Source organism: Ambystoma mexicanum, chromosome 4q, assembly GCF_040938575.1.
Source record: "Ambystoma mexicanum isolate Mex_15411 chromosome 4q, UKY_AmexF1_1, whole genome shotgun sequence".
Classification (NCBI taxonomy): Eukaryota; Metazoa; Chordata; class Amphibia; order Caudata; family Ambystomatidae; genus Ambystoma; species Ambystoma mexicanum.
In genome coordinates this window covers 302,385,872-302,410,643 of record NC_090928.1, presented here as the reverse complement: position 1 = coordinate 302,410,643, position 24,772 = coordinate 302,385,872, and the positions used below count along the sequence as shown (strand labels likewise).

Here is a 24,772-nt window from a genome sequence, read left to right as displayed (position 1 = left end):
GTGGAGGCCAATGTCGTTGTGACCCGTCGTCCAGGACACTGGCACCCAAGCAGGCCTGAACAGGCCATGGATTTGCGCACCCACTCTAGCACCTTAGTGGGAGGCCGGCTGTCAAACTTTGTCGATGAGTGGTGAAAGATCTCCACAGACGAATGGGTGCTGGAAGTTTTTCAGCAGGAGCACGCTTTAGAATTTTAGGACAGGTACTCCCACATTCCTACTGTCGTGTGTCAAGAACTTCACTTTACCCAGCTGCTACAGGATGTTCAAGCCATGTTACAGAAAGGGGCGATAGAACTGGTCCCTCAGCGCCACCGGGGCTCCGGAGTGTACTCCTGATACTTTGTGGCGAGGAAGAAGTCAGGAGGGTGGCGACCGAACCCAGGCGCCTGAACAAGTACCTAAAGTCCCAAAAATTCAGGATGGTCATGTTGCAGCATGTGCTCGACCAGCTGGAGGAAGGTATTTTCTGTCAACCCTCAACCTGGAGGATGCATACTTCCACATCCTCATTCATCGCAAGCACTGGATGTTCCTGCGTTTTGATTTCCAAGGATGGCATTATCAATTCAAGGCCCTTCCCTTCGGCCTTAAATCGGCTCTGAGGGGTTTCACCAAATATTTGGCCCCAGTAGCAGTGCATCTACGCTACAAGGGAATCCATGTCTACCCTTACCTGGACAATTGGCTCATCCGGTTCTGCTCTCACGCACTGGCAACCCAGCACACGGCAGAGACCATACACCTTCTGACTGTTCTCTGATTCTCCATAAATTATCTGAAGTCCTGTATGGTGCCATCGCAGAATACACTATTCCTGGGTGCCCAGCTCAACACGATCTTGTGTCTGGCGACCCCCTCAGAGGAGAGGGTGAAAGCCATCCTGGGGAAGGTCTAGCGGCTACCCACAGAGTCCATCGCAACAGTCTGGTCCATCAAATCCCTGTTGGGCATGATGTCCTCCTACATCCATCTGGTCCCCTTTTGCAGGCTCCACATGTGGGAATTTCTGTGCGCCAGGTGGTAGCAAGTCACAGCCACGTGGACAGACAAAATCACCCTGACTCAGGCATTCTGGCAATTTCTTCAATGGTGGTTGGTTCGGCCACATCTCACTCAAGAGGCTCCCTTCCAGATCCCACCATACCAGGCTACAGTCACTACTGATGCCTCTCTGGAGGCTCTGGCTCCCAGAGGAGAAGGACTTACACCTAAACATCCTGGAACTGGAGGGTGGTATTTTGGGCGTTCCAGCCTAAGCTGCAGGGGAAGGTGGTGCAGATCTTCACAGACCACACCAGCACCATGTTTTACATCAGGAAACAGGGTGGGAGGCGTTATCCCGCTCCCTCCCTGGAAACTCAGTCCCTGTGGCGCTGGGCCATTCTTCAAAACATGTTCCTTGTCCCCTTTCATTGGGCAGGAGTCAAGAACACCTTTGCAGACTCGCTCCTCAGGGAGCTGTGGTCCTGTCACGAGTAGGAAGTTCAACAAGCGCAGGTGCCTCGCATCTTCAACGAGCGGAGTGTATCCTCAGATGAGGAGTCTAGGTGATGCCTTCTCGTTCCCCTGTGGCAGGGTCTTCCTGTAAACCTTCCCTCCAATTCCGCTACTGTTACATGTGATCACAGTATGATCCTCATCGTACTGGCGTGGCTGAGGCAGATCTGTTACTGAGACCTTCTCCATCTGTCAGTGCTCTCGGAACATCCAACTTCCTCCACTTCCTGACCTATCCAGAGAAAACAGATAAATCCTGCACCACGACCCAGCGTCACTGAGCTTCCCGCTGTGACTCCTGCAGCCCAAGAATTTCACTGTTCCTTTCCGCTGGAATGCAAGAAGGTCCTGGCCAAAGCCAGAGCTTCCTCTACATTGTCTTGCTACAGACACAAGTGGAAGCAGTTCGATCATGCCCCTGTGGGTGACGGCTCTGCAGCTCGTCCCGTTTCTGCTCTCGCTAGCTAAAGCTGGCCTGGCTCACGCCTCCATCAAGGTTCATCTGGCTGCCATATCCCTTACACAGGGGCTACATGAACGCTCTCCCTGTGGTCACATAGGCTTGTCAAAGTCTCTTTAGAATATTTCCTGCCTGTGAAGGCTCCTGCCCCAGCTTGGGAACTGAATGTGGTGCTGTCTAAGTTTATGGGGCCTCGGTTTGAATTAATGCATCGTGCCTCTTTGAGGTTTCTGTCGTGGAAGGCCGCTTCCCTAGTGGCGATCACCTCGGCCAGGTAGGTTGGGGAGATTCAGGCCCTCTCCTGCAAGCAACCGTATTTGTCCTTCCACACGACTAAGGTGGTGCTATGGACTCATCCCACCTTTATGACAAAGGTTCCAACAGACTTTCCACTCAATGAGCCTTTAGTTTTGCCAATGTTCTTCGTGAACCCTTCTACGCCTGCTGAAAGGACGTTACATTTGCTAGACGTTGCTCATGCCCTCAAGTTCTACGTGACACGCACTAAAGACCTTCGGAAAACTTCTCTGCTTTTTATCAATTTTAGACCTTTGTGACATGGGGAGGTCCTGTCTAAGGCTTCCCTATTCAGGTGCCTCTCCCGCTGTATCATGCGCTGTCATCGTCTGACCAACAGATCGCTTCCAGGCCGGCTGAGCATGCTCCACCAGAGCCATCGCAGCTGCGTTTTCTCTGGTGTTCCCCTGCTTGACATCTGTAGGGCTGCTACGTGGAGGTCTGTCACAGTTTCATGAGATTCTACTGTGTCGATGGGTATTCCAGTGAGGAGTCCCAGGATGGCCAAGTGGTGTTACACCACCTGTTTGTATGAAGTGAGTCTGTTCCAGGGGTAAGTGTATTGCTTCTGTGATCCTTGCCATCTACCGTGGTTGTGTATATGTACTGCTGTGTAATTGTATTCATGAGCATGTGAATCCATGCAGGACTCCATTCTGGAGAAGGTACACGTTACTTACCTGTAACTCTTGTTCTCCAGCATGGGTCTTGCATGGATTCACATGCAAACCCTCCCTGCTTCTCCTCTCTGGCTCTTGTTGGCTCATACTGCCACTGTGCGTGAGTTACAAAATCTGAAGATGACCGCCAGGGATGGTGCTTAGGAGGACAAGTGTCATTGGCTGGGGGCAGTATCACCCAAAGGACATCTATAGGCCATAGAGGAGACAAGCAGTTTTGAGTTGAAAGTAAAACTGGTTTATTTTTACTGAGGATTCCCTGCCTGGCGACCTTTTAATATTCATGAGCATTTGAATCCATGTAAGACCCATGCTCGGGAACAAGAGTTATAGGTAAATAACTTGTACCTTCCCTCTCTTTTTACTTCTCCTCTGTTCCTTCTCTTTCTCCCCTCTCCACCTCCTCAATGCTCTGACATGCTCTTTCTGTCTTTCTTTTTTTCCTCCCGTTTCTTCTCTTTTCTCCACCATACTTCCTCTGACTCTTTCTCCTCCCCTTCTTCCTTTTTGCCTCCTCCTTGTCTTATTTCCTTTCCCATTGCTCTCTATCTCATCTAGCCAACTCCTTCTCCACAACCAACTTCTACTTCTTCTCCCTTTATTTTTTTTAAACAATTTTTATTCACTTTTACAACGTCCCATCGACAAAAACAAACCCAACAGTGCATGTCATACTGCTTTAAGCATCATATACAATATCGAAAAATATCCACTGCTTACCCATTACCTATCCCCCCCCCAACTCGAGCCTACCCCACTTCGCCTTCTGCTGCTGTATCCTCTAGGGGTACCTCCCTTTCTGTATTCCCGGAGGTATTGTGTTCGCTTGGACAGGCCTGGGTGGATCCAGACAGTGTGGCCACAAAGTGTCTCCAGGCCATCAGGGGTCCCGCTTCCTCCTCCCCTCCCCTATTGGCCACCTCGTTCCATACCACCATTTCCGCCTCTGCCCATTTCTGGAGGTCTTTCCACCAGACCTCTGCCCTTGGTCTGTAGCATGCTTTCCACCCCATAACAATTCTGCGTTTGGCAAGTATATAATCCAAGTCCTTAAGTTTGCTCACGTGTTTCAATTTGCGCCGTCTAGGAAAACCCCCTACCATAAATGCCCACACAGATAGATTCCACATCTAGCGTGATCCCTTTCTCAGTTAATCGGTGGACTACTTCTCCCCAGAATTTTCTAATTTCCGCCCATTGCCCAGAACATATGTATCATCCCCGAGTTCACTTCCCCACATTTGGGACATGCTTGTATGTTTGCTCTCTTGAATCGAGCAATCTTCTGGGGGGTTATGTACGCTGTGTGGGTTACATATAGGTGGATTTGTTGCAGCCTTGCATTCCTGGACACTTGTTTATGGTACCTCTGAGCCCTCTCCCACAGCCCATCATTCATAAGTTCCCCTGCTTCCTCTTCCCACTCTCGCCTTAGCTGGGTCACTTCCTTTCCCACCCTGGACATCAGCAGTTCGTAGATTCGGGAAACCTTGTGCCCCCCCTCTGTGATATCATATATTGTTTCTATGGCCGTATTGGGTTGATCTTCCAGCACTATTTCAGATCATGTTTCTCTTACCCACCGTACCAATCTGGTGTAAGTGATATACTGCCCCAGGTTTAGACCCGTTTCTTCAACCAGTGCATTAAATTCCAACACCTTCCCATCTTGCCATGTGTCTCCCATTGTTGCTATGCCCACCGGTTCCCAATGCTTGCGGATCGTCTTCCTCAGTTGCTCATCCCCTCCAGTCAGTGCCACTAGCGGCACTTGTGGAGAACACAGGGTCGGGTTCTTCATAGCCTGGAAAGCCTTGCACAACATTTTCCACCCCAGTTCCAGCATCCCTGGGCACCCTTTTTGCTCTGGTTTGGGCAGCCATATCCATTCTTTAAAAAGAAATTGAATACATTCAGACCGCAACAGTCTGGACTCCGATGTTGGTTCTTCTGTTAACCACTTAGCCACATACTGTAGTTGACTGGCCAAGTGATAGATCTCAAGGTTGAGCAGTTTTATGCCCCCCCCATGTCATACATTTTCTGTAGTTTCCAAGGGCTATTCTATTCCTAGTATTATGCCAAATGAAGCCTCTGCATATGCTCTGAAGTTTAACAAAAAATCTCCTGGGTATCATGTATGATATATTCCCAAAGAAGTGTAGCAGCCTCGGCAATACGACCATCTTCAACATCACCACCCTCCCCACCATGGCCAAAGGGAGCTTAGTCCAAAATCTCATACTATTCTCTGTTTCCCACTGCCTTCTCTGTATTATGTTTGTATTCAGCCTCCACCGTGTGATAGTTATCAATCTCCAGGTATCTAAAGGTTTTGGTCTCCCAGGGTATTTGTAGTATTGGTAGGTGTTCCCGCAGGATCCCTTTATATTGCCCCAGGGGGAATATACACAACTTCTTAGGATTAACTGCAATGCCTGAGAGCAGCGCAAATCGCTCCATCACTTCTAAGATGTACTGCAGGTTTTTCTCCAGATACCTCAGGTATAACAGCATGTCATCGGCGTACAGTGATATTAAGTGTGGCCTTCCTTTCGTGTAGAACCCCACCCCCTCATATTGTTGCCTCAGGTATTTTACCAAGGGTTCTAGTGCGAGAATATACAGCATCGGGGACCAAGAGCATCCCTGTCTGGTGCCCCAGCTGAGTTGCCACCTCTCTGAAATGGTTGCTCCCGTCTTGACTTTGGCTAATGGTGAGCTATGCAGCAGTTTCACCCACTTAAGTTCCAGGGCCCTATTCCATATTCTTTCAGGGCAGCTATCAGCCGAGGCCATTTGACAGAGTTGAAGGCCTTCACCGCGTCTAATGAAACAATTGCAACTTCATGCAAGTCTCCTTCCGTTTGCTCTATGACATGGTGCAGCCTTCTGAGATTGTCGGAAATGCTTGTGTGTGGAATCCAGTCTTATTAGGGTGTATAAGTCTGCTTATGACGTGTCTCAGTCCGTTTGCCAACACAGCCGTGAGTATCCTGCTGTCCTGGTTCAGCATGGATAGTGGTCTGTACGACCCGCAATCCATGCTTCCCTTTATTATTTCCCTAGATAATTGGGGCACTGACAGACTAACTGGAAACACGTGGGTTACATCAATGGTAATGGTATCTCATTGGCAGACGGTAGGAGGACTGTCCCTCCTCCCAGTGGAGACCAATGGCATATTTGAGTAATCTTTTGGGGCATGCCGTCTGAGATTTTATTTGCAAAATCGCACTTTGGGATCAGGCGATTTAGAGGTGGCTGCCACCTAATTCTCTACTGCACTCCCTCCTCTGACATCTGGGTACCCGGCTCCAGTCAGCTGGCCCTCGTCTTGCCACGTGGGCAAGCATGGTTCACCTTGCCTGCTTCCCCACCTTGAACACCAAGTAAGCTGCGCTCCCAACTCATGTACTGATTGACAACTTGTGCTGGCTCAGCATCCCGTATCCCATCAGCCCTCGCACCTTCACAAATAGAGGTCAATACACTAAGGTTCAGGCCTTTCCCTACCCCAATTAATCTGAAGTAGGGAAAGGCATTTTTTTAGGCAAAAAAACCTTGGGGTCATTGCTATGTCTTATGCTTCCCTTGCTTTGACCGGCATGAATGCTTGCTTGATGGAATGCCTGGTGGAATGAATGCTTGTGAAATGTTGTGGTGTAAGGGTTCCTGTAAGTTACATGATTGTCAGTTGGAGTGAAGCTGCCTGTGAGAGTGGAAGCAGGTGGATACCTTCCTATTTACCTACCTATGAATGTACCTATCGTGTCATCTTGTAACCTGGAACCTAGTACAGGAGTTTACTTACCTTCCTGTTTCTCTGGAGTACTTCATCACCCAGAGCACATCTTAACAATCACCTTTAACTCCTCTCTCTCTTTCTCTCCACACATCACAGACCTTGCTAAGAAGTCCAAATTTCAGCTCCACCTTTCCTCACCTTCTCCCAGAAGCTCAACTTCTCCAGAGCCCTGGTTCTCTCTAGGCTTGACTACTGCAACAGCCTCTTCCTCAATCTGCCTCTTTCCTCCCTTTGTCTCCTCCAACTAACCTGGAATAGGAATTTGAGGCTTATCCTTGGCTGGCCTCAAGTCCAGGGACTGCATCTCTCCAGTCGTAAAATCTCTCCACTGGCTCCCGGTGACCGCAAGGATCACATTCAAGACCCTATGCATCATCCACAAGGACGTCTGGGGCCTGGGACCTCTGTACGTCCAAATTGCCCTCCCTAATTACCTCCCATCCAGAGTCCTTCGGTCCTCTGGCTCCAGCTCTCTGCAGTTTGAATATTTCTCCAAGCAGAGAGTGGGAGGTAGATCCCTTTCCTCGGCTGGCTCCTCCCTCTGGAATGGCCTCCCTTCACTCCTCTGACTTGAGCCAGATCTTCTTTAGTTCTGGAACCTTCTCAAGACTTTCCTTTTCCTCCTCTTCCTTCTCTCACCCTTCCTTGCAACTCTCCATCTGCCGCTACGACTGGGGACTGGTCCCTTCAGAGTTCATAGAAGGGCCAGACCAACTTCCGTACCCCATGCATCCTTTCCAGCACTTGCCCTCTGGCTCCCTTTCTCAGACTAGCCCAATTTGGTCCACCTTGCCCAGCACACTCACCCTCCCTCTCACCCTTCTTCCCCTGGCACTTGACACCTTAGCCCACCCAGCACTTCCCTAGGGGATCCCCTCTCTTGCACTTCTCCCCCTAGCTCCCCACCCCCTGCACTTACCACCTTCTCAAGCACGGTAGGATTGTCACAAGGCCAATATAACCGTTTTTTGTTTCCATTTTGTTTTTATTTCCCTGTCCCTCTCCCTTCCCCCCTTTGTCTTGTGGTGCCTGGAAACACCTGTATATGGGCACCATACAAATATACAATAAATAAAATAAATACATCTCCACGCATTAATCACTGTGTGGGTTTTGGGCAAAAATGGGGAAATGCTCTTTTCCTTTGGGTCTAAAAGTCGTAAGGATGCTAAGATATGGACCGACCATGGAAAGTTGGGTTAGACGAGTAGCATTGAGGGGAGTACTCAAGGACCCGCCTTCCAGTCCCTCCTGCTTCAGTGGGTGATATTGCTCAGAAGACAGGATATCCGGATTCATCAATGTAACTTCATCACAATGAGCAAAGGGAGGTCCATTAATAAGAGTTAAAGACCATATGAGCTTTATTTTTTTATTTTTAAAGATTGTATTTAAGCTTGGCAGGTACAAGCATGAAACAACAGTTAAGAGATCTGAACGGATCTTAAGCAGCATACACAGGGAGCATTTTCGGGTACATATGACATGTTACAGTAGGCAGGTATATATTCGTGATACAGAGATTACATGACATTTCTGTCAACTTTGATTTAGTATCTTACTGGGTCTAAGCGAGGTGCATGTTAATGTCTCAGTATAAGATTCTTCACAGTTCTGAGCCCATGTAAGGTTAGCCAACCATGTCTTAGCCGTTGGTGGGTTCTTGTCTTACCACTTTTGCAGTATACACCTTTCAGCAATCATACAACCCGTGTTCACACACAGCCTAAGGCGCTCGGATGGGAAAATAGGTCACACCCCCGAATAACGCGCCCAGCGGAAAAGTGCTCTATAGCGAAACCCACTATCTCTGTGTTTTCAGGACAGTTTCCCAAAAACTTGCGAGGGTGATGCAGCTCCAAAACATATGCATATGATCAGCATTACTAAAGTGGCATCTTGGACACAGATACTCTCCCCTAGTGTACATTCTACCAATTTAATTTTCTGAGGTGTATAGTGTAGTCTTTTCAACAATATAAGTTGCATAAGCTTAAACCTGGAATTTAGGGATACATTTTTAGTATGCATGCACATGTTCTCCTCTGATCATCCGACAGTTCCATACCCATATTCTCTGTCGATTGACGCTCGGCATTGGGGTTGTTGTCGGGACTTTATTTAGTATAATTTTATACAATGTAGAGAGAAGCCCTCGACAGTCTCTGGAATTTACTATATACATCAGTTCCGCACTCTTAAGGGGTTTGGAGGGATACTGAGTCCACCATGTAGCAACTCTAGCACTTATCCTATAATGATGCATTAGTTCTCCAGCGGTGTCGCTGCCGCCATGTTTTCGGAGTAATAAAGGTCCCATCTGGAAATAGGTCTGGCAATGCTCAATATCCCAAGCCCTCCCAATGTGCAATTAGCGTCTTGTCCCACGTGGGCCCCAACCCTGGGAACTTCCACAATGGAATTCACTAGTAATATGGATACTTTACCCCAGTCTTGACAAAGCTAGAGCGCCAGGCAGTCGGTGTCGTCTTGACTGGATCATATGGGCAGTCATCTGTATATTTCCCATCTATAAACAGCATCCTTTGGTCTGTCCTCCCTTCCTCCAATCCCTCCAGCTAAACATGAGGTGGATGTGGTTCAACCCTGTACCAATACGTAGCGAACTGGGCCTGGGCCGCCAGCCAATACATCTCAAGATATGTGGTGCTGTGAATCCCAGCTCGGTGTATGGAAGCGTCATGTCCGACCACTTTTTACTGACCGTGCCAGCATGCCATAGGAATTGCGTCAGTGCCCCATGCATCTCGTTGAAAAAGGGGTTGCCCGGCCAGAGGAGAACATTTACGAATGTGTACAAAGGTTTGGGTAACAGGATCATCTTTATTAGGGCCAGTCTGCCCGCTAGTATTATTGGTACTGATTTCTACCTCGTCAATCTCTCCTTGACGTAGCATTCTAGAGCAGCATAAGTGTCTCGTAAGAGGGTAGTTCCCTCCCTGTACACCGTCACGCCCAGGTATTTATTGCCATCAAGGGCCCAACGAAGGGGATAGTCGCCTGGGGCTCCTTTGTACACCTTGTTAGGGGGAAGATTTCAGACTTAGTATAATTAATCACAAATCCTGCATATTAGCCAAATTGCGTAATATCATGGATGATTGGGTCAAGATTGGTTTGCGGGTCGTGAATATACAGCAAAACATTGTCTGCATATAAAGAGATTATTTCTGGGGAGCCCTAAAGACGCATACCCAGTTGTCTATGGCGATCACGTGTAAAGTCTGCCATTGGCTCAATCGCCAATGCAAACAGGAACCTGTCGGGTGCCTCTGCCCAACACAAATTGGTCAGAGGCACAGGAGTTACCAAGAACCCTAGATAGGCAATTAGTATATAGTAGTTTAATATACTAAAGCATCTCAGATCCCAGACCCATTCTATCCAGCACTACGTATAGATATTCCCACGAAAACCAAATGGAATGCTATCTGGGCGTTGATGGTCACCACCACCCCCTCTGAGTTTGGGTTGAATCTGGCCAGGACTTTAAATAACTGACAGATGTTGAGGGACGTGGATCTGCCAGGGATAAACGCTGTTTGATCTTGGTGGATAATGTGGGGCATTAATTTGAAGTAGGCGATTCGCCAGCGCCTTTGGGTACATTTTGGTATCCACGTTCATAAGTGAGAGCAGCCGATAAGACCCACATTCATTGCTAGGTTTGCCAGATTACAGCAATATGGTTATTGTGGCCTCCTGCATGGATTCGGGCAAAAGGGATTTATTCAGCGACTCCTACCAGACCTCTATGAGATGAGGGGCCAATAAGGCTCCATATTGCCGATAAAATTCAGCTGTTAGCCCATCGGGCCAGGTGCTTTGCCTCCAGGGAGGTCTGTAATCACTGTCAATAATTCCTCCACTCTGTACAGGTTAGTCCCTATGTTGATCTTGTTTTTGTCTCTGTTGTTTTAAAACAATAAAATGCTTTATTAAAAAAAAATATTCCTCCACTGTAAGTGGGGTGTTCAAGCTTTCTTTGGCTTCTGTACTTAATCGCGATAATGGCACATCCTCAAGTCAGGAATATATGGCCTGAGAATCGTGCTGAAGGTCCACCCCATGTGATGAACCATAAAAGCTCTGGAAGACATCCAATATGTCCTGATCATTCCATTTGGTAACTCCCTGCTTATCCAGAATATTATCGAACTCGGTTTGTCCCTGTTCAGCCCTCACCATCCTAGCCAACCTCCTCACCGGTCTCGCCCCTTCACCGTATGTCCTAGCTGCTATTGGGCATGTAAAATAATGAACCTTGCGCACGGCATGAGCTCTGAACTGTTCCAGCTCAGCCCTTATTTGCGCTAGTATCTTAGGGTTCGGTGAACGAGAGAGTTCTGTCTCCCAGCCCATGAGCCGAGATTTGTACAGTTGCAGGTCCCTCCTGATCATTTTAAGAACCCCTAGAGATCCCCATCCCTCTGATAAAGACCTTAAAGGCCTGCTATCTTGTGGCCCGCGATGTATCATCAACCGCATTACATGAAAAGAAGGTCTCAATATCTGATCTGATATCAGCCTTGAAAACTATGTCCTTCAGTGCATCTGATTTAAACCTCCATGGCATGCACAAGCAGGGCCTCTCAGTCCTTAGACTCATAACTATGGAGGAGTGGTCAGACAATGTGCGAGGGAGAATGACGACCTGAGAGACCATACCCATGAGTGCATTTGATAATACGAAAATGTCAATGTACGAGGCCATGTCGTGTAAAAAGTATACTCCCGGGATTGTGGATGTAGAAGACGCTAGGCGTCAGTCAAGGAAAATTAATCCATTAGTTGTATTAGCCGACGGGCTGCGCTGGATTGAAGTCTGGGTGCAGTGCCTGTTCTGTCTAGCCCTTGGCCTAAGATCAGATTCATGTCCCCTCCCCAAAGGACGGGGACCCCGAAATATGTGGACGTTATCCTACTATATCATAAAATATTCTGGGGAATCCGTATTCATGCATTATGTATTCACCAGTAGGAGTTCTATACCTTCAAGAAAACAGCACAAAATTACATATCGCACGTCCGGGTCTATATGCGTCGTCTTCTCTGTAAATTTGAGTGATTTATGTACGAGGGACATAGCCCCCCTGATTGGGTCGAATAGGAGGTACAATATCTATTCCCACCCCACGGAGAAGTTATACCACGGCAGGTGCCAGCCATAGCATGAGTTTCCTGTAACAGGAGGACATAAACCTTATGTCTATTCGCATGGGCAATTATTTTCCTTGATTTAGTGAAATTCGCCAGGCCCCTGACATTCCAACTCATCACTGTGACCTGCATTACGTCATCGGGCTAACATATCTGTTTCCCCCGTATCTTCCCCGCCTGCCCTCAATGTAGCTGCATATCACATTGACTGTGTTCATATGCCCATCTGCCAAGACCTTTTCATGGTTTTCAACCAGACCTTTCCCAAGTGGTGCTTGGTCCCCCTTAACAACAAACTCCCACTTACCACCCCCCACGCTCACTGCAACCCCCAACCTGCAGTGTCATACAATCCCATCCGCCACCCCACACAAACTTCAACCAGCCCACAAAAAACCTGGGAGCAAACTTGCAAACACCAACGAATATCAAGCCGTCGCTGTGGGGCTAACTGTCGCCATGTGGGCACACTCTTCTGGTTACACTGGAATCTATTAAGGTCTGTGCCAGTATATTTTAAATAATTGCTATACACACATGGAATTTGCAGAGCCAGTAGCAAAAACATATAGAGGGGAAAGTCAACCCAGAGGATGGGTCTCAGGCAGGTTATCCTCCTGGGTCGCCAACCGCAATCTTGGATTCAATGAATTTGACTGCCTCCTCCAGGACTGTAAAGAAGTATAGTTTCCCCCGGAATTGAAACCGAAGTTGCGCTGGAAACAACATTGCATATTGGATGTTCCGTTCTCGCAACATCTTCTTGACCCCAGTGAATAGTCGCCGTTCTTGTTGGACCGCCACAGAGAAGTCTAGAAAAATCTGGATAGTTTGAGAGCCCACTCACAATTCTTCCTTGTCTCTAGCAAGCCCAAGTATTTGATCCCTGTTGCAGTAGCTCAACATTTTAGCAATGATCCACCGGGGGAAAATCCCCAGGTTTAGGTTTTGGGGTGAGTGCTCGTTGAGCTCACTGCACAGCAAAGAATGATGATAGTTGCAGGTCTTCCAGGAGCTCCTTGAGTAGGCGCTCTACGGCCTGCTCCATGCCCCCGGATAAAGCATCCTCAGGAACTCCAACTATATGTATATTGTTTCTCCACGACCGGGATTCCAGGTCATTGCATTTATTTTTGACACGCTTCATGTCTTTTGTTATGGTGACCACCATCGTCTGAAGGGAGTTCACATTATCCTCTGTCACCCCAATTCTTTCCTCAGCTTGGTTTATACACAAGACTTCCCTTCGCCAGCTGAGAATGCATGGAGGAGACATTCGCTGTGATATCATCCAGTTTTTCATGAACCGCTGCAAATCCTCTGGTCATGGCTTCCATCACCTGTTTAAGGTCTGGGGAAGCTGTATCTGACGTCTGACCTTGCAAGGGTTGGGGAAGCAGTGCTGCATCAGCCTCCCCACAGGAGGCTGCCTTGGTGTATTTGTCCATGGCCCTGTTTTTTTCCCACCACCTGCCCCTTTGATAAGGGTTAGCAAGTATAAGGAACATGTAGTGAGAGGATGACAGGTAGGCGCAGGTCCATGGCCCACAGGTAGAGCAATAAACAGTATCCAAAGCAGATCACCCTGGGGGCTGATCACATTGCACGCCAATGTTACCCCCCGTCTGGGAGTATAGCCGCTCCCGCCTCCTTTTGTATTGTAAGTATTGTTTTGTCACTGGCCAGGAGTGCTTGCTATTTGAATGTTAATGCATGAATGATGAGCAGCTCAAGAGAATGTTGAGTGGGTCTGTGAATGAATGTTCCGTGAGTGTCAGTTGGGGGCCTGAGCTTGATATCAAAGGATGGCTGGTGGGTCTGCTCTATTGTCTGTCTTGTGAACCACCTATCCCTGTTCCTGTCCAGTCTGATGTGCCCTATAAATACCCGAGTAACTGGTTCATGTACATTTGTACCTATGTATAATAAAGCTCCACCTGGACTAAATCAATACCTCCACAGCTGGTCTGTGTTTGAGTGCTGAGCCCAACTGAATTTATAACAACTGCCCACACCACAGGCATTCTGGAGTTGGTTATGGGTGCCCGCCCGGTAGTAGGAGGACTCGCCGCCGAACAATGGACACCACCAGCGGGCCGTGACCCAGAGCTACAGGGTGGCTTATAGTGGGGAGGTGCAGCCCAGCTCAATGTCTGAGGGGGCCTCCCGGGGAGGGAGGACCACAGTGTGATGTACAGCGAACTGGGCAGGGAGACTCCTACGTTGAAAGTAATGGGCAATAGTCTCCCGGTTCCCACACGGAGCCTCTCCACCCACGGTGGCAGAGAGACACACACCCCAGTGAGCGGCCTCCATCCGAGCAGGCTAGTCCCTGCACTTGTTCCGTGGGTGGCGGGTGAGATCAGGAGCACCCCTGCAGCCGCCACACCCGGGCAGGACCCGATGCCCGAAGTACCACCACTGCGGCCGGGGCCCCAAAGCCCTCCTCATCCAAGGCACCCGGGGCTGCCCAGGTTGCACAGAGATTACTTAAAGCGGACTGCACTTAGACACTCTGCTCTCCAGTGAGGCAGTCCTGTACAGCGGGACTCAGGACCAGCAGCATCCCAGGAGTGCAGGCTCCAGTTGTGGGTTTACAGAGCAGGATCAGCCTGTCCGGTCAGAGTGGGGGGGGACAGTCAGTTCTCATCAGGCAGCGGGTGTGTTGTGGCATCCTCCAGTGTATTACAGGGTGCCCCACCCCACCAGCAAACGTCCGGGCTGCACACAGGGCGTACCGCCTGGCAGGCCATACCGACCGCTGGCAGAGGGCTCTGCCAGCCCCGCCATTCTAGTTGGCCCAGACACTGCCTTGCATCTCAGGGGGAGCCCGATCTGCAGCCTCCGGTCCAGATGAGCTTCAGATTCCGCTGCAGTAAACAGGAACTTCTTGCCGATTCACGGAGCTCGAGTGCTAGCCAGCTATCTTAGTCAGCTGCTCAACAGCACCCCTACCATATGAGATTTTATTACTCCACAACTGCTGCCAATAATCCTATTCGTTTGTTTTGCTTCAATGTGGGAAAACTTCATAACGCGTGTCTCTCCCTCAATGGACTTCATTTCTCTGCAGCAAAGCTGTGTTGCCTTTCACCTTTTCTCTTTCCTGCCCAACCCCCAGGCCTGGCTCCCTCTTGTTCCCCATCTTCCCTGCCCCTCACTAGTCTGCCTTTCCCTTTTTTCTCTATCACTGCATTGCTCCTCCAAGCCTGCCTTGGGGCACAACCATTGTGCCTGAACTATGTCCTGCCCCTGTTCCTCTTCCTGCGGGCTCCTTTCAAGGGGGACACCTTTGTTGCCTTTTGTTTTCCCACAGTGCACAGGGACTCCCTATGTTTCTATTTCTTCCACAATCCCTTCTTTTTCTGACTCCATTGCCCCCCGTTACTTTGATGCACCCCACTACGACTGAATGCTATTCATACTGCAGTGAGATGGGCCATGCTGGTGCGGCTACGAATAAATAGCGACCCCCCCCCCCATTAGCACTTGCTTAAGTAGCCCGGTTGCATGCATGGCTTTGGGTTTCAACTTTGGTCACAGAACCCCTTTTAAGTGCCGACAGTGGAAACATATGCGGGTCGTATGGGGGTAAAGTCCCATTTCTGTGTTCAATTCATAAAACATGTGCCGCACAGAACATTTTGAGTCTGCTGCAGGTAGCAAGAGGTGGGACAAACGCACACAACACATAGGTCTATGGAATTGACTCTGCCAGTGGGTACTAGGAGCATGCACAGTGTGGCCAGTGGGGTCAAAGCAGGGAACACATAAAAGCAGCAAAGGAGGGTGAGCAGGCAAGAAACTGGATTGGAAGTTGGATGGAAGTATGTCAACAGGATCTGTGGAATTGCAAACAAATATCAATCTTCTAATGTGCACGTCTCAAGGATGTTAATGTGTTGCAACACACCCAACTTCCAACTTTAGGTGCTAATGAAAATATATGAAGTATTCTTGTAGCTGAGATAGTTGACAAATTTGGCCTGTTGGTTGTTGATGCACTCTTCTCTGAGTACTTTCATCTTTATTTCTCCCTAGTATGACCTGTTTCTATCGGTTTCTCCTTTTGTATAAAGGATTTTGCTCATTTCTTTCTGTAGTGTTAATTGTACTACTTTTACTTTTAGCCCAGTTAGTTTGTGTTGGGTATTGATTGTTGAATATCTGGAATCACATTTTAACAACTTCTTGTACAGTTTTTTGTTAGAGGAATTCTAGGGGCCCCATCATATTGAGATATTGTTTTCATTCATTTCTATGCACGACACACTAGCAACCTTTTTTTTTTTTTTTGCAGACATGGTTAGCATCCGATATCCCTGCTTTGAGGATTGTGTCGGTAGAATATGACACTCAACTCAGTGACTGGAAAGCGAAGTGCCCAGATGATAATTACAGGTGAGTAAATGTCATAGAAAGTTTGCAGACAGAACCTAAAAGTTGATTAAAATAGCATACAGTCCTGCTTAATTAATGAGTGAGCAGGGTTAGTATTTTTTGGGCAGTGAAGAGGGAAACCCAAGTATTAAAAAAAACATCATTGGTACTACTGATAAAATGACTTTTTTCTGTGCTTTTTAAAGTTTGTTTTGTATTATTCTTTTCAATGAAGTACACCACTCTATCAGGTTATTCTGGTATTGATGCTCTCCTTGCATTCCATGTCAGTGGGTTAGTTTGCAGTGTATGCTATCCCAACGGGTTGTGAAGTAGGAGGAGAAGTGTGGTCTAAGAGTAGCAGAATTACCCTGAAAGCTAATTTTCCTTATTCTAGTGTAGCCGCTCTACCAAATGGTTCGGATAGCCTGCATTGCAACCAGTTGATAAGAAGGTATGAGGAAAAAGGGCAAAGGTGTCAATATCAATATTTCAAGGGCAATACAACATGCTTGTCTTGGAAGCAATAAAAGGCTCAACAGCATGGGTTTGATACCTGGTGATGCACTTAGAGGCTGGACTCCGGCATGAAGCGTGATATAAAATAAAAGCCCAAGCTAAGAATCATTAAGAGTGTATATTTTCTTCACACGTGGATACTCATAACTAGATCAAGCTTGTGAATACTGAGGCACCTGCTCTTGTTAAAACAGGCATAGGTGACATATATATTCTTTGACAACAAAATGGGAAGCTTGTTTTGTAAATCTAGGGGCTACAAGCAGCAGCTGAGTATGTGATCACCTCCTTTTAAAGATGTTTATGTACATTCCCTGTCCCCAAAAGAATTGAAAATTGGCAAATAGATCATTCAGTACGTGTGATGATGAAATAAACCAGTACTTCAAGAAGTGTTTTCAGTATCACCACTGGAGACAACAAGCCCGCCTTAAAAATGATCCCACAATCACGTCACCTGTCTTATCAATGTGCCAGAACAAACGGCAAGTAAAACACTTTTCTGATCCGCCATTTCCTTTGCATTTTCTTCTCTTAGAAATATTATTTTGGATAGGGTATTACTATTTTAATGGCTAGCCTCATGCTTAAACCACTTGAAGTAAACATCCCCAAATATAGATAACACTTGTAAAATAGTGAGAATGTGTCATCTTTATCTTTAGACTTGCAGACAACAATGTTTATATTTATCAATTCAATTAAAGGACATATTGAATTTACAAAAAGGGGAGAATACAGGCTAATTAGATATGGCACTATTCTTCCCTTTGTATTCCGAATCAAATTATTTCTTTCTTCAGTGATTGCTGCAATTTTGTGAATTGATAGGAAACATATTTTATATTTGTTTTATTTGGATATCACAATTCATAACAAAGAAGTGCAAATCTAAAGTTAAGCATACATCTACAAAAACCTCCAGTGTAATTTCCTCCCTGCGGATGAGCTATATGTAGCATCCAAAATTATTGTTGACTAAAGTGGACAAAGGGAGGCTAGGTCGGTGGGGTTGGGAAGGACATGGTTGGTCACAGTCATTCTTTAGCAAGACCACATTTTTAGTACCATCTTGGTAGTAGTAACCTGGATCCTACCCACTTTAGCAAACAGATGAAGCTTATGAAGCACAATTAACCACAATTATGAAACCTCTTCCACATGTTCCCATGGCTAAGCCACACCAACCACTTTCTGTAACACCAGGCTAGACCCTCATGATCTAATGCTTCATGTTCATATATTCACTGCTCCAAACAGGTCTCAGCTGACTCTGGTTGGCAAAATGTGTACACCCGCCATCATGTGCCATTCTAAACCTTGCAGGTCAGAGCACTGGGGTTTAGCATCTTTTGTCTCTTAGGTTAGGTTTTTAAGCTCATGTACAGAAAAAGGAGTATTCCTTAATGCTGTGGATTATCTTTTTTTTCCTCATTCACTGCTGAAGCTAGAATTTTGATCCATGACTCAGCATCGGCCAAGACAGGTACTATTGTCCATTCACCTTAGGGGATTCCGTCATGATTGCATGAGGGCAGCTTAATGCCTTAGTTTTAAGTATTAGCTTTTCATCGTCTCCCTAAACTATTAACAACAGTAGAAGGGCTTGTGTTAATACTCCTCTCTTCTGCACTAACATCAAGCCTTAGGTTCCCATTTTTCATGGATTGAACCATGGACTTCAGAGTGACGACAGTAGCTGCAGTGCACTGATGCAATTCCTGTATAAGGTGTTTTTTTGCTGTTTCCTCTTAGACCCTTCCCAGATAATATACTGTTTCCTCACTGTTATCATGATGCTACAGACTCAATTGTACCCTCCAAAAACATTATCCCCACATCCATGGTGTTAGATGGTTTATGAAGTTTGTCTGTGTAATCTAGTACTCTCTTTTAGTTAAGTACTGTCCACTCAGCTTGCCTCCTGCTTCATTTCATTCATTAGTCATTCCTTGATTCTGTCACAGAGGGGAGGAACATCCTTTGGAGCTGTCAATTTTCTTGGTCTTTTCCTTATGAACTTGATGGCACTCTCCACTCCTTCTATGAACTAACTGGTGTCAGGAGCGTTCAGGCACCACACCCCAACCAATCACCTTCAGGCACAGTATCTGACGGATTGCCAAAGTTCCCTGTGCTGGCTTCAACGGATTGACATATAGCTGTGCTCATCTGTACCGCAAGGCAATATGTTTCACTTGATGGCCCGGGCTTCACTTTTGACTCTGGTTTGCATCCAGCCTCCTGCTGATTACTTAGTTAACCCCCTCCTGTGATCAAATAGCCCACCCTTTTTTGCCACACTCTCACTCAGGGGGCCTTGCACATGCTGCAGATGGTACTCTGGGTACCATTCTGAATCTGGTTTTCATCTCTGGGCAGCAAGCAAGGTGAGGAGAGGAGTGGGGTTCAATGTGATTTTTTAAATAAAAATGTTGGCAAGGTCATCTCCAGAGCCCTCTGTTTCCCTATGTTATTAACCCCACCCCACTTGTTTTATCCCCTTAGCCCCCATATATATATATATTACACTTAGGTCCCGTCCCCTTTCCTCCAAACTGTATGGGCGTCCCTTCCAAGGGAAGGGAGACGGAACTCTTTTCACCAGAAAAAACCACCTTCCCCTTTTAAATTTAGAGGCGTGCGGGGGTGTGGCCCAGGGAGCATGCGCTGCCCTGATTCGGCCCTCTGGTGCCTCGCCTCAGTCCCCTTTTCCACGTCGACGGGAATGGGCCGAATTCACCAGCGCTCCTGGGTTTGGCTTTGGCCATGTAATTCCAGGCACGGATACTTCTTCTCTTTGTCTTTTTTGTCTTCTCTCTCATTCAGGTACTCGGTCATCAGGCGTCACACTCATCCCCGGCGCACGTCGACTTCAACAGGGTTCAGCAGGTGTCCATCCTACAACGGGCTCTTCCCGACTTCAGACCCCCACGCCCTCTGCCTACGTTGCCTTGGCCCAGACCACGGTTGGCAATCATGTTTGGCGTGTGACTCGCTGTCCTCAAAGGCGCTGAAGAACAGACAAACCATGTGGAGGGAGCTCTTCCAGAGGTCGCCTCCAGAGGATCTCAAGAACTTCGTGAAGCATTGAATCGGGCCCAAGGTAGGGCCGTTATTCTCCATCGCACCCCACAAGGGAGACTCGTTCGCAGGGACTCTCCCGCACAGGAGGGACCGGTCAGGTCCTTCTACCGGCATGTGCACTGAGGCTATTCAGCTACTGGCCTTCGGGCCGAGGGGTCCTCGAATCCTCCTGTGCAGTGTCGAGGGGCCGGATGGTTCTTTTACTGGGTCTACACCCTAGGGGCTCCACCCTTTTACCGGTATCATGGCCGAGGGGCTACGCCCTAATACTGGCATTACATCTGAGGGGCTACGCCCTAATACCGGCAACACGTCTGAGTCGAGGGTGTCACACCTACCGGGCCGAGGCCCGAGGAGCAGGGTAGGCCTCTTGATCCACACGCATGAGCCCTGTGCGAGGTCCGGCCCAGCGGGTTTAGCACCACGTGCAGGCACGTGGCAGGCAGCTCGGCAAGATGGCCAGAACACCAGAAAGAGGCACCCGTCCAATGCCGTTCCAGGAATTCGGCAAAGAACTAGTGTCAAGGTGGGTCTGGCCTCAACCAGGTACGTGGCCTACAGTCTACCCCTCAGTTACGGAGGGCAGCTTTCCGTGGCGTCCATATGGACAGGGTATGCAGCGGCTCCAGCTCCCCGCTACCGCATCGACACCCCCACCAACTCTTTAACCAGTGAGGAGGTGCTCTTCGATGAAGTTCCTCGGCTTCATGAAGTCACCTCAGGTGGGGGCTATCATCGACAACGCCATCAGGAAAGTCTTTCCTGCCATTCTAGTGGCACCACAGATGCCTCCATTGGGCCCCCAGGCCCTGGTGCAGCTGCCTCCTCCAGCTCCAGAGCCAGCTCTGCAACCTCTGCTGCCTCCGGCTGCAGTCTCTGTACCCCAGCCTCCGGCGCCAGCTACTACTCCTCCTCCCCAAGATCCTCCAGATACGCAGGATACGGATGAGGTTGAGGATCCGGACACGCCATCCTCAGCCAGGGCCTTCCACGAGCGTCTTGCTGGTTTGGCAGAGTACCTGGGCCTTCCCCAACCCGAGCAGCCGGCAGAGGCGGTTCTGGCTGAAGTCATCAAGGGACGCCCCTCTGCCAAATCGGGGATTCATATGCAGACCAGTGTAGTCTCCCTGGCCAAGAAGGGCTGGCTCAAACCCCACTCGGCCCAGCCGGTCAAGCGACACCTGGATGCCAAGTACAGACAGGTGGAGGGGGATACACTCTTGCTTTCGGCCCATCCTCAGCCGCACTCTTCGGTGATTGCTGCAGCATCACTTTACTCCAAGCCCCAGTCGTCCTCCGCCTCTTCCTCGACACTGCTGGGCAAGGAAGAGAAGATCTTGGAGGCATATGGCAAGAAACTCTATTCCGATGCCTCTTTATTTCTACGTCAAGCCAACGCTGATGCCATGCTGGCTGCCGCCAACCACAGATTATGGCGCGGAATTGCGCACTTCCTCCTGGAACTCCCCTCCCAGAGCCAATCACGCTTTAAGGCGGGGCTAGCTGAGGCCAAGCTGGTGGCGCATGACCTCATGAAATCCACAGTGGCTCATATCGATACCGCAGGCCGTGCCATCTGTATTGCCACAGACATGAGAAGGACGGCCTGGCTCCGGGCAACAAAATTCAACCCGGATGTCTAGGAGCACATTCTAGATCTAGATTTAGTGGGGGGAACTCTTCCACCCCTCTACGGACGAGGAGCTGGACAAAAAGAAAACCGGCGAACAAACGACAAAGTCTTTATCCATTCTTACAAAGATCACGCCAAAATCGTACACCCAATCTCAGCAGCGCTCGTAAAGGGGTTGTACATATGAAGGGTTCTGCGGCTTCCAGGAACGCAGACCAGGCAGCCGGACCGTGCGCCGTCACAGAGCCGGCGCAAACAACAAAAAGGGGGGGTAAGAGCTTTTCCCAGTCCCCCTACTCAGCGACAGCCTCCGAGGGAAAGAAAGCATGACACACCCCTTCGGGTCCACGTGTCTCCAATGGGGAGCAGGCTTGCTCTCCAGGCACATTTCTGGCGCCAGAATTTCGTGGACCCCTTCAAAGAAAGCATGACACGCCCCTTCGTGTCCACGTGTCTCCGATGGGGGACAGGCTTGCTCTCCAGGCACATTTCTGGCGCCAGAAATTCATGGACCCCTGGATCCTCTCCGTAGTATCCACGGGATGCCACCTTCCTATCCCAGCCTCTCCTCCATCCTCCCCTCCACTCCCACAGGTTGGGACAGCAACTCTTTTGGCAGAGATCCGGTCACTCGTAGAGAGCCAGGCAGTGGAGGAAGTCCCAACTTCCCAGCGAGGCTTTGGCTTTTACAGGATTTTCACCATTCAGAAGAAGAACCAGAGAGTTGTGCTGGACCTTTCCACCCTCAACCTCTCCCTACCCCTGCAGAAATTCAAGATGGTTACGACAGCTTTTATAGCGGAGACATTGGACAAAGGAGACCGGATGTGCTCCCTGGGCCTGAAGGATGCGTACCTACACATCCTGATTTGGCAGCCCCATCGTTCTTTCCTATGGTTCAGGATCCTAGGCTACCATTTTCAATACAAGGTCCTTCTTTTTGACCTCAACTCTGCCCCCATGGTCTTTACCAGACTCATGAATGCCGTGGCGGCCCTCCTCAGAGCACAGAGCCTCCACATCTACCCATCTACCTATACCTCGACAACTGGCTCGTCAGGGCTACATCTCCGGAAGCGGTTCACCACTCTTCCCATGCCCTTATGGACACACTGCACGATCTGGGCTTCTCGCTCAATCTCAGGAAGTCACAGCTGCAGCCTACGCAGACTCTGACATTCCTGGGCCCCATCTGGGACACGTGCTCCGAGAAGATCTTTCCGTCGGAGGACAAAATCTCGGCTGTGAAGAAGGGCACCGCCCACTTCCTCAGCAGAGAAGTGACCTCAGCATGGTGGGACAAACATCTCCTGGGTCTACTGGCAGCGGTCCTAGAGGCCGTGCCTCACACGAGACTAAGGATGGGGAGGATTCAGCTGCACTTCGCGGCCTCATGGAATCAGGAGCGGGGCTCGCAATCCGAGATGATCAACGTTCCTCCATCTCTCCACCCGGACCTAACATGGTGGTCCAGGGTCTGCAAACTACGGACAAGCAAGCACTTTTGGCCACCCTCTCCGAAGGCCATCATCACCACAGACTCCTCGCTCGAGGGCTGGGGAGCCGCCCTGGACAATCTCTCGGTCCACTGCACCTGGACTCGACAGGAGCAGGAGTACCACATCAATTGGTTGGAGCTGAACGCCATCTGGCTAGCACACAGAGCATTCCTACCGCTTCTCAGGGACAAGGTTGTCCTCATCCAGACCGACAACTTGACCAGCATGTACTACGTCAACAAACAGGGAGGCACCAGATCCCCTCCTCTGTGCAGACTGGCGATCAGCATGTGGGAGTGGGCCCTGGAAAACGACATTTCCCTCATGGCAGTTCACCTCCTGGGGGAATCCAACCTGGAAACGGACAGGCTCAGCAGGCTGGGAGCAGACAATTATGAGTGGCAGCTAAACAATCTCATTATTTAGGAGAACTTCAACAGGTGGGGTCACTCTCACGTGCATCTTTTTGCCACCTGGCACAAAAAGAAGTGTCCCCAGTTTTCATCCTGGCAAGGTCAGGGCCCCCGGCCCTCTGGGCGATGCATTTCACCTCCAGTGGACCGGCATGAAAACCTATACCTTTCCGCCCACTCCCCTCATCCACAGGGTAATTTGCAAAATCAAGGTGTCTCGCAGACTCCTCATCATTCTGATAGCTCCTTAGTGGCCTGGGCAGGCCATGGTTTTCGGAGCTAATCAGCCTCTCGGAGATGCCCCCGATTCACCTGCCGACGGACCCAGCACATCTTCTAGCACAGCAGGGGGGGGCAGAGTCATCCACCCTGCGCCAGGGAAACTAGCCCTCACAGCGTGGTACCTGAGCAGGTATTGCTTTGGCACCTTAGCCTCCCCCAAGCCAATCTGGAGATCATACAAGGTGCCAGGAGCAAAGCTACCAGGGCCCAGTACGAACGCAAATGGACCAGATTCTGCCACTGGGCAGACCCCAAGGGAATTGACCCCTTGGTTTGCACTTTGGACGACGTGCTCTCCTTTTCAGCGCTTTTCGCTCATTCAGGCTCATTCAGCCGCACATACCTTGCAGCCATTGGGGCTTACAAGAACTCGTAGGAAGGCATTTTCTCCTACTCCAACCCTATCGTCAAGAAACATCTGACGGGCCTCGCTAGGCTCTACCCGCCCATCAAGAGATCGCACCCTGTGTGGGACCTTAACATAGTCTTGGGCGCACTGGCGCACAAACCATTCGAGCCAATGGCGTCCATGGACATCAGGCTGGTCACCATCAAGATGGCCTTACTAAACGGCCTTACCTCGGCTCGTAGAGTTAGCGATATCCAGGCGCGGGTCGCCTCGAGCCATTTACCACCTTTCACAAGGACAAGGTAGTCATGCGGACGCACCCAGGATCTCTGCCAAAGGTTCCATCTGCTTGCCACCTTAACGAGGAAATAGTCCTTCCTACGTTTTTTCCCGATCCCAAGGACGAAGCACAGAGAGTGCTGCACAGCCTGGATGTCAGGCGTGCCCTGCAATTCTACTTGGACAGGACCAAGGGCTTCCGCAAATCAGACACCCTGTTTGTCACTTTTGGAGACTCGAAACCAGGCTATCAGGCCTCTAAGGCTTCCATATTCCCGCTGGATGGTCTCTGCCATCAAAGAAGCATACGAGGGCCAGCACAAGCCACTTCCAGCCAACATGCATGCCCACGCAGTCAGGGCCAAGGCAACGGTCTTCGCATTCCAGCGCCATGTCCCTTGGCAA

The 24,772-nt window shown here is 49.3% G+C and overlaps 1 protein-coding gene across 3 annotated transcripts in view; it reads left to right on the top strand.

Annotated features, from left to right (window-relative positions):
- SERAC1 (serine active site containing 1) overlaps positions 1–24,772 on the top strand; it is an 898,347-nt gene that overhangs the window by 671,710 nt on the left and 201,865 nt on the right. For all 3 annotated transcript variants that reach the window (XM_069607873.1, XM_069607874.1, XM_069607875.1), the window contains one exon: positions 16,227–16,327. In XM_069607873.1, coding sequence (XP_069463974.1) covers positions 16,227–16,327 — 101 coding nt within the window. The remainder of the gene's footprint in view (positions 1–16,226; positions 16,328–24,772) is intronic.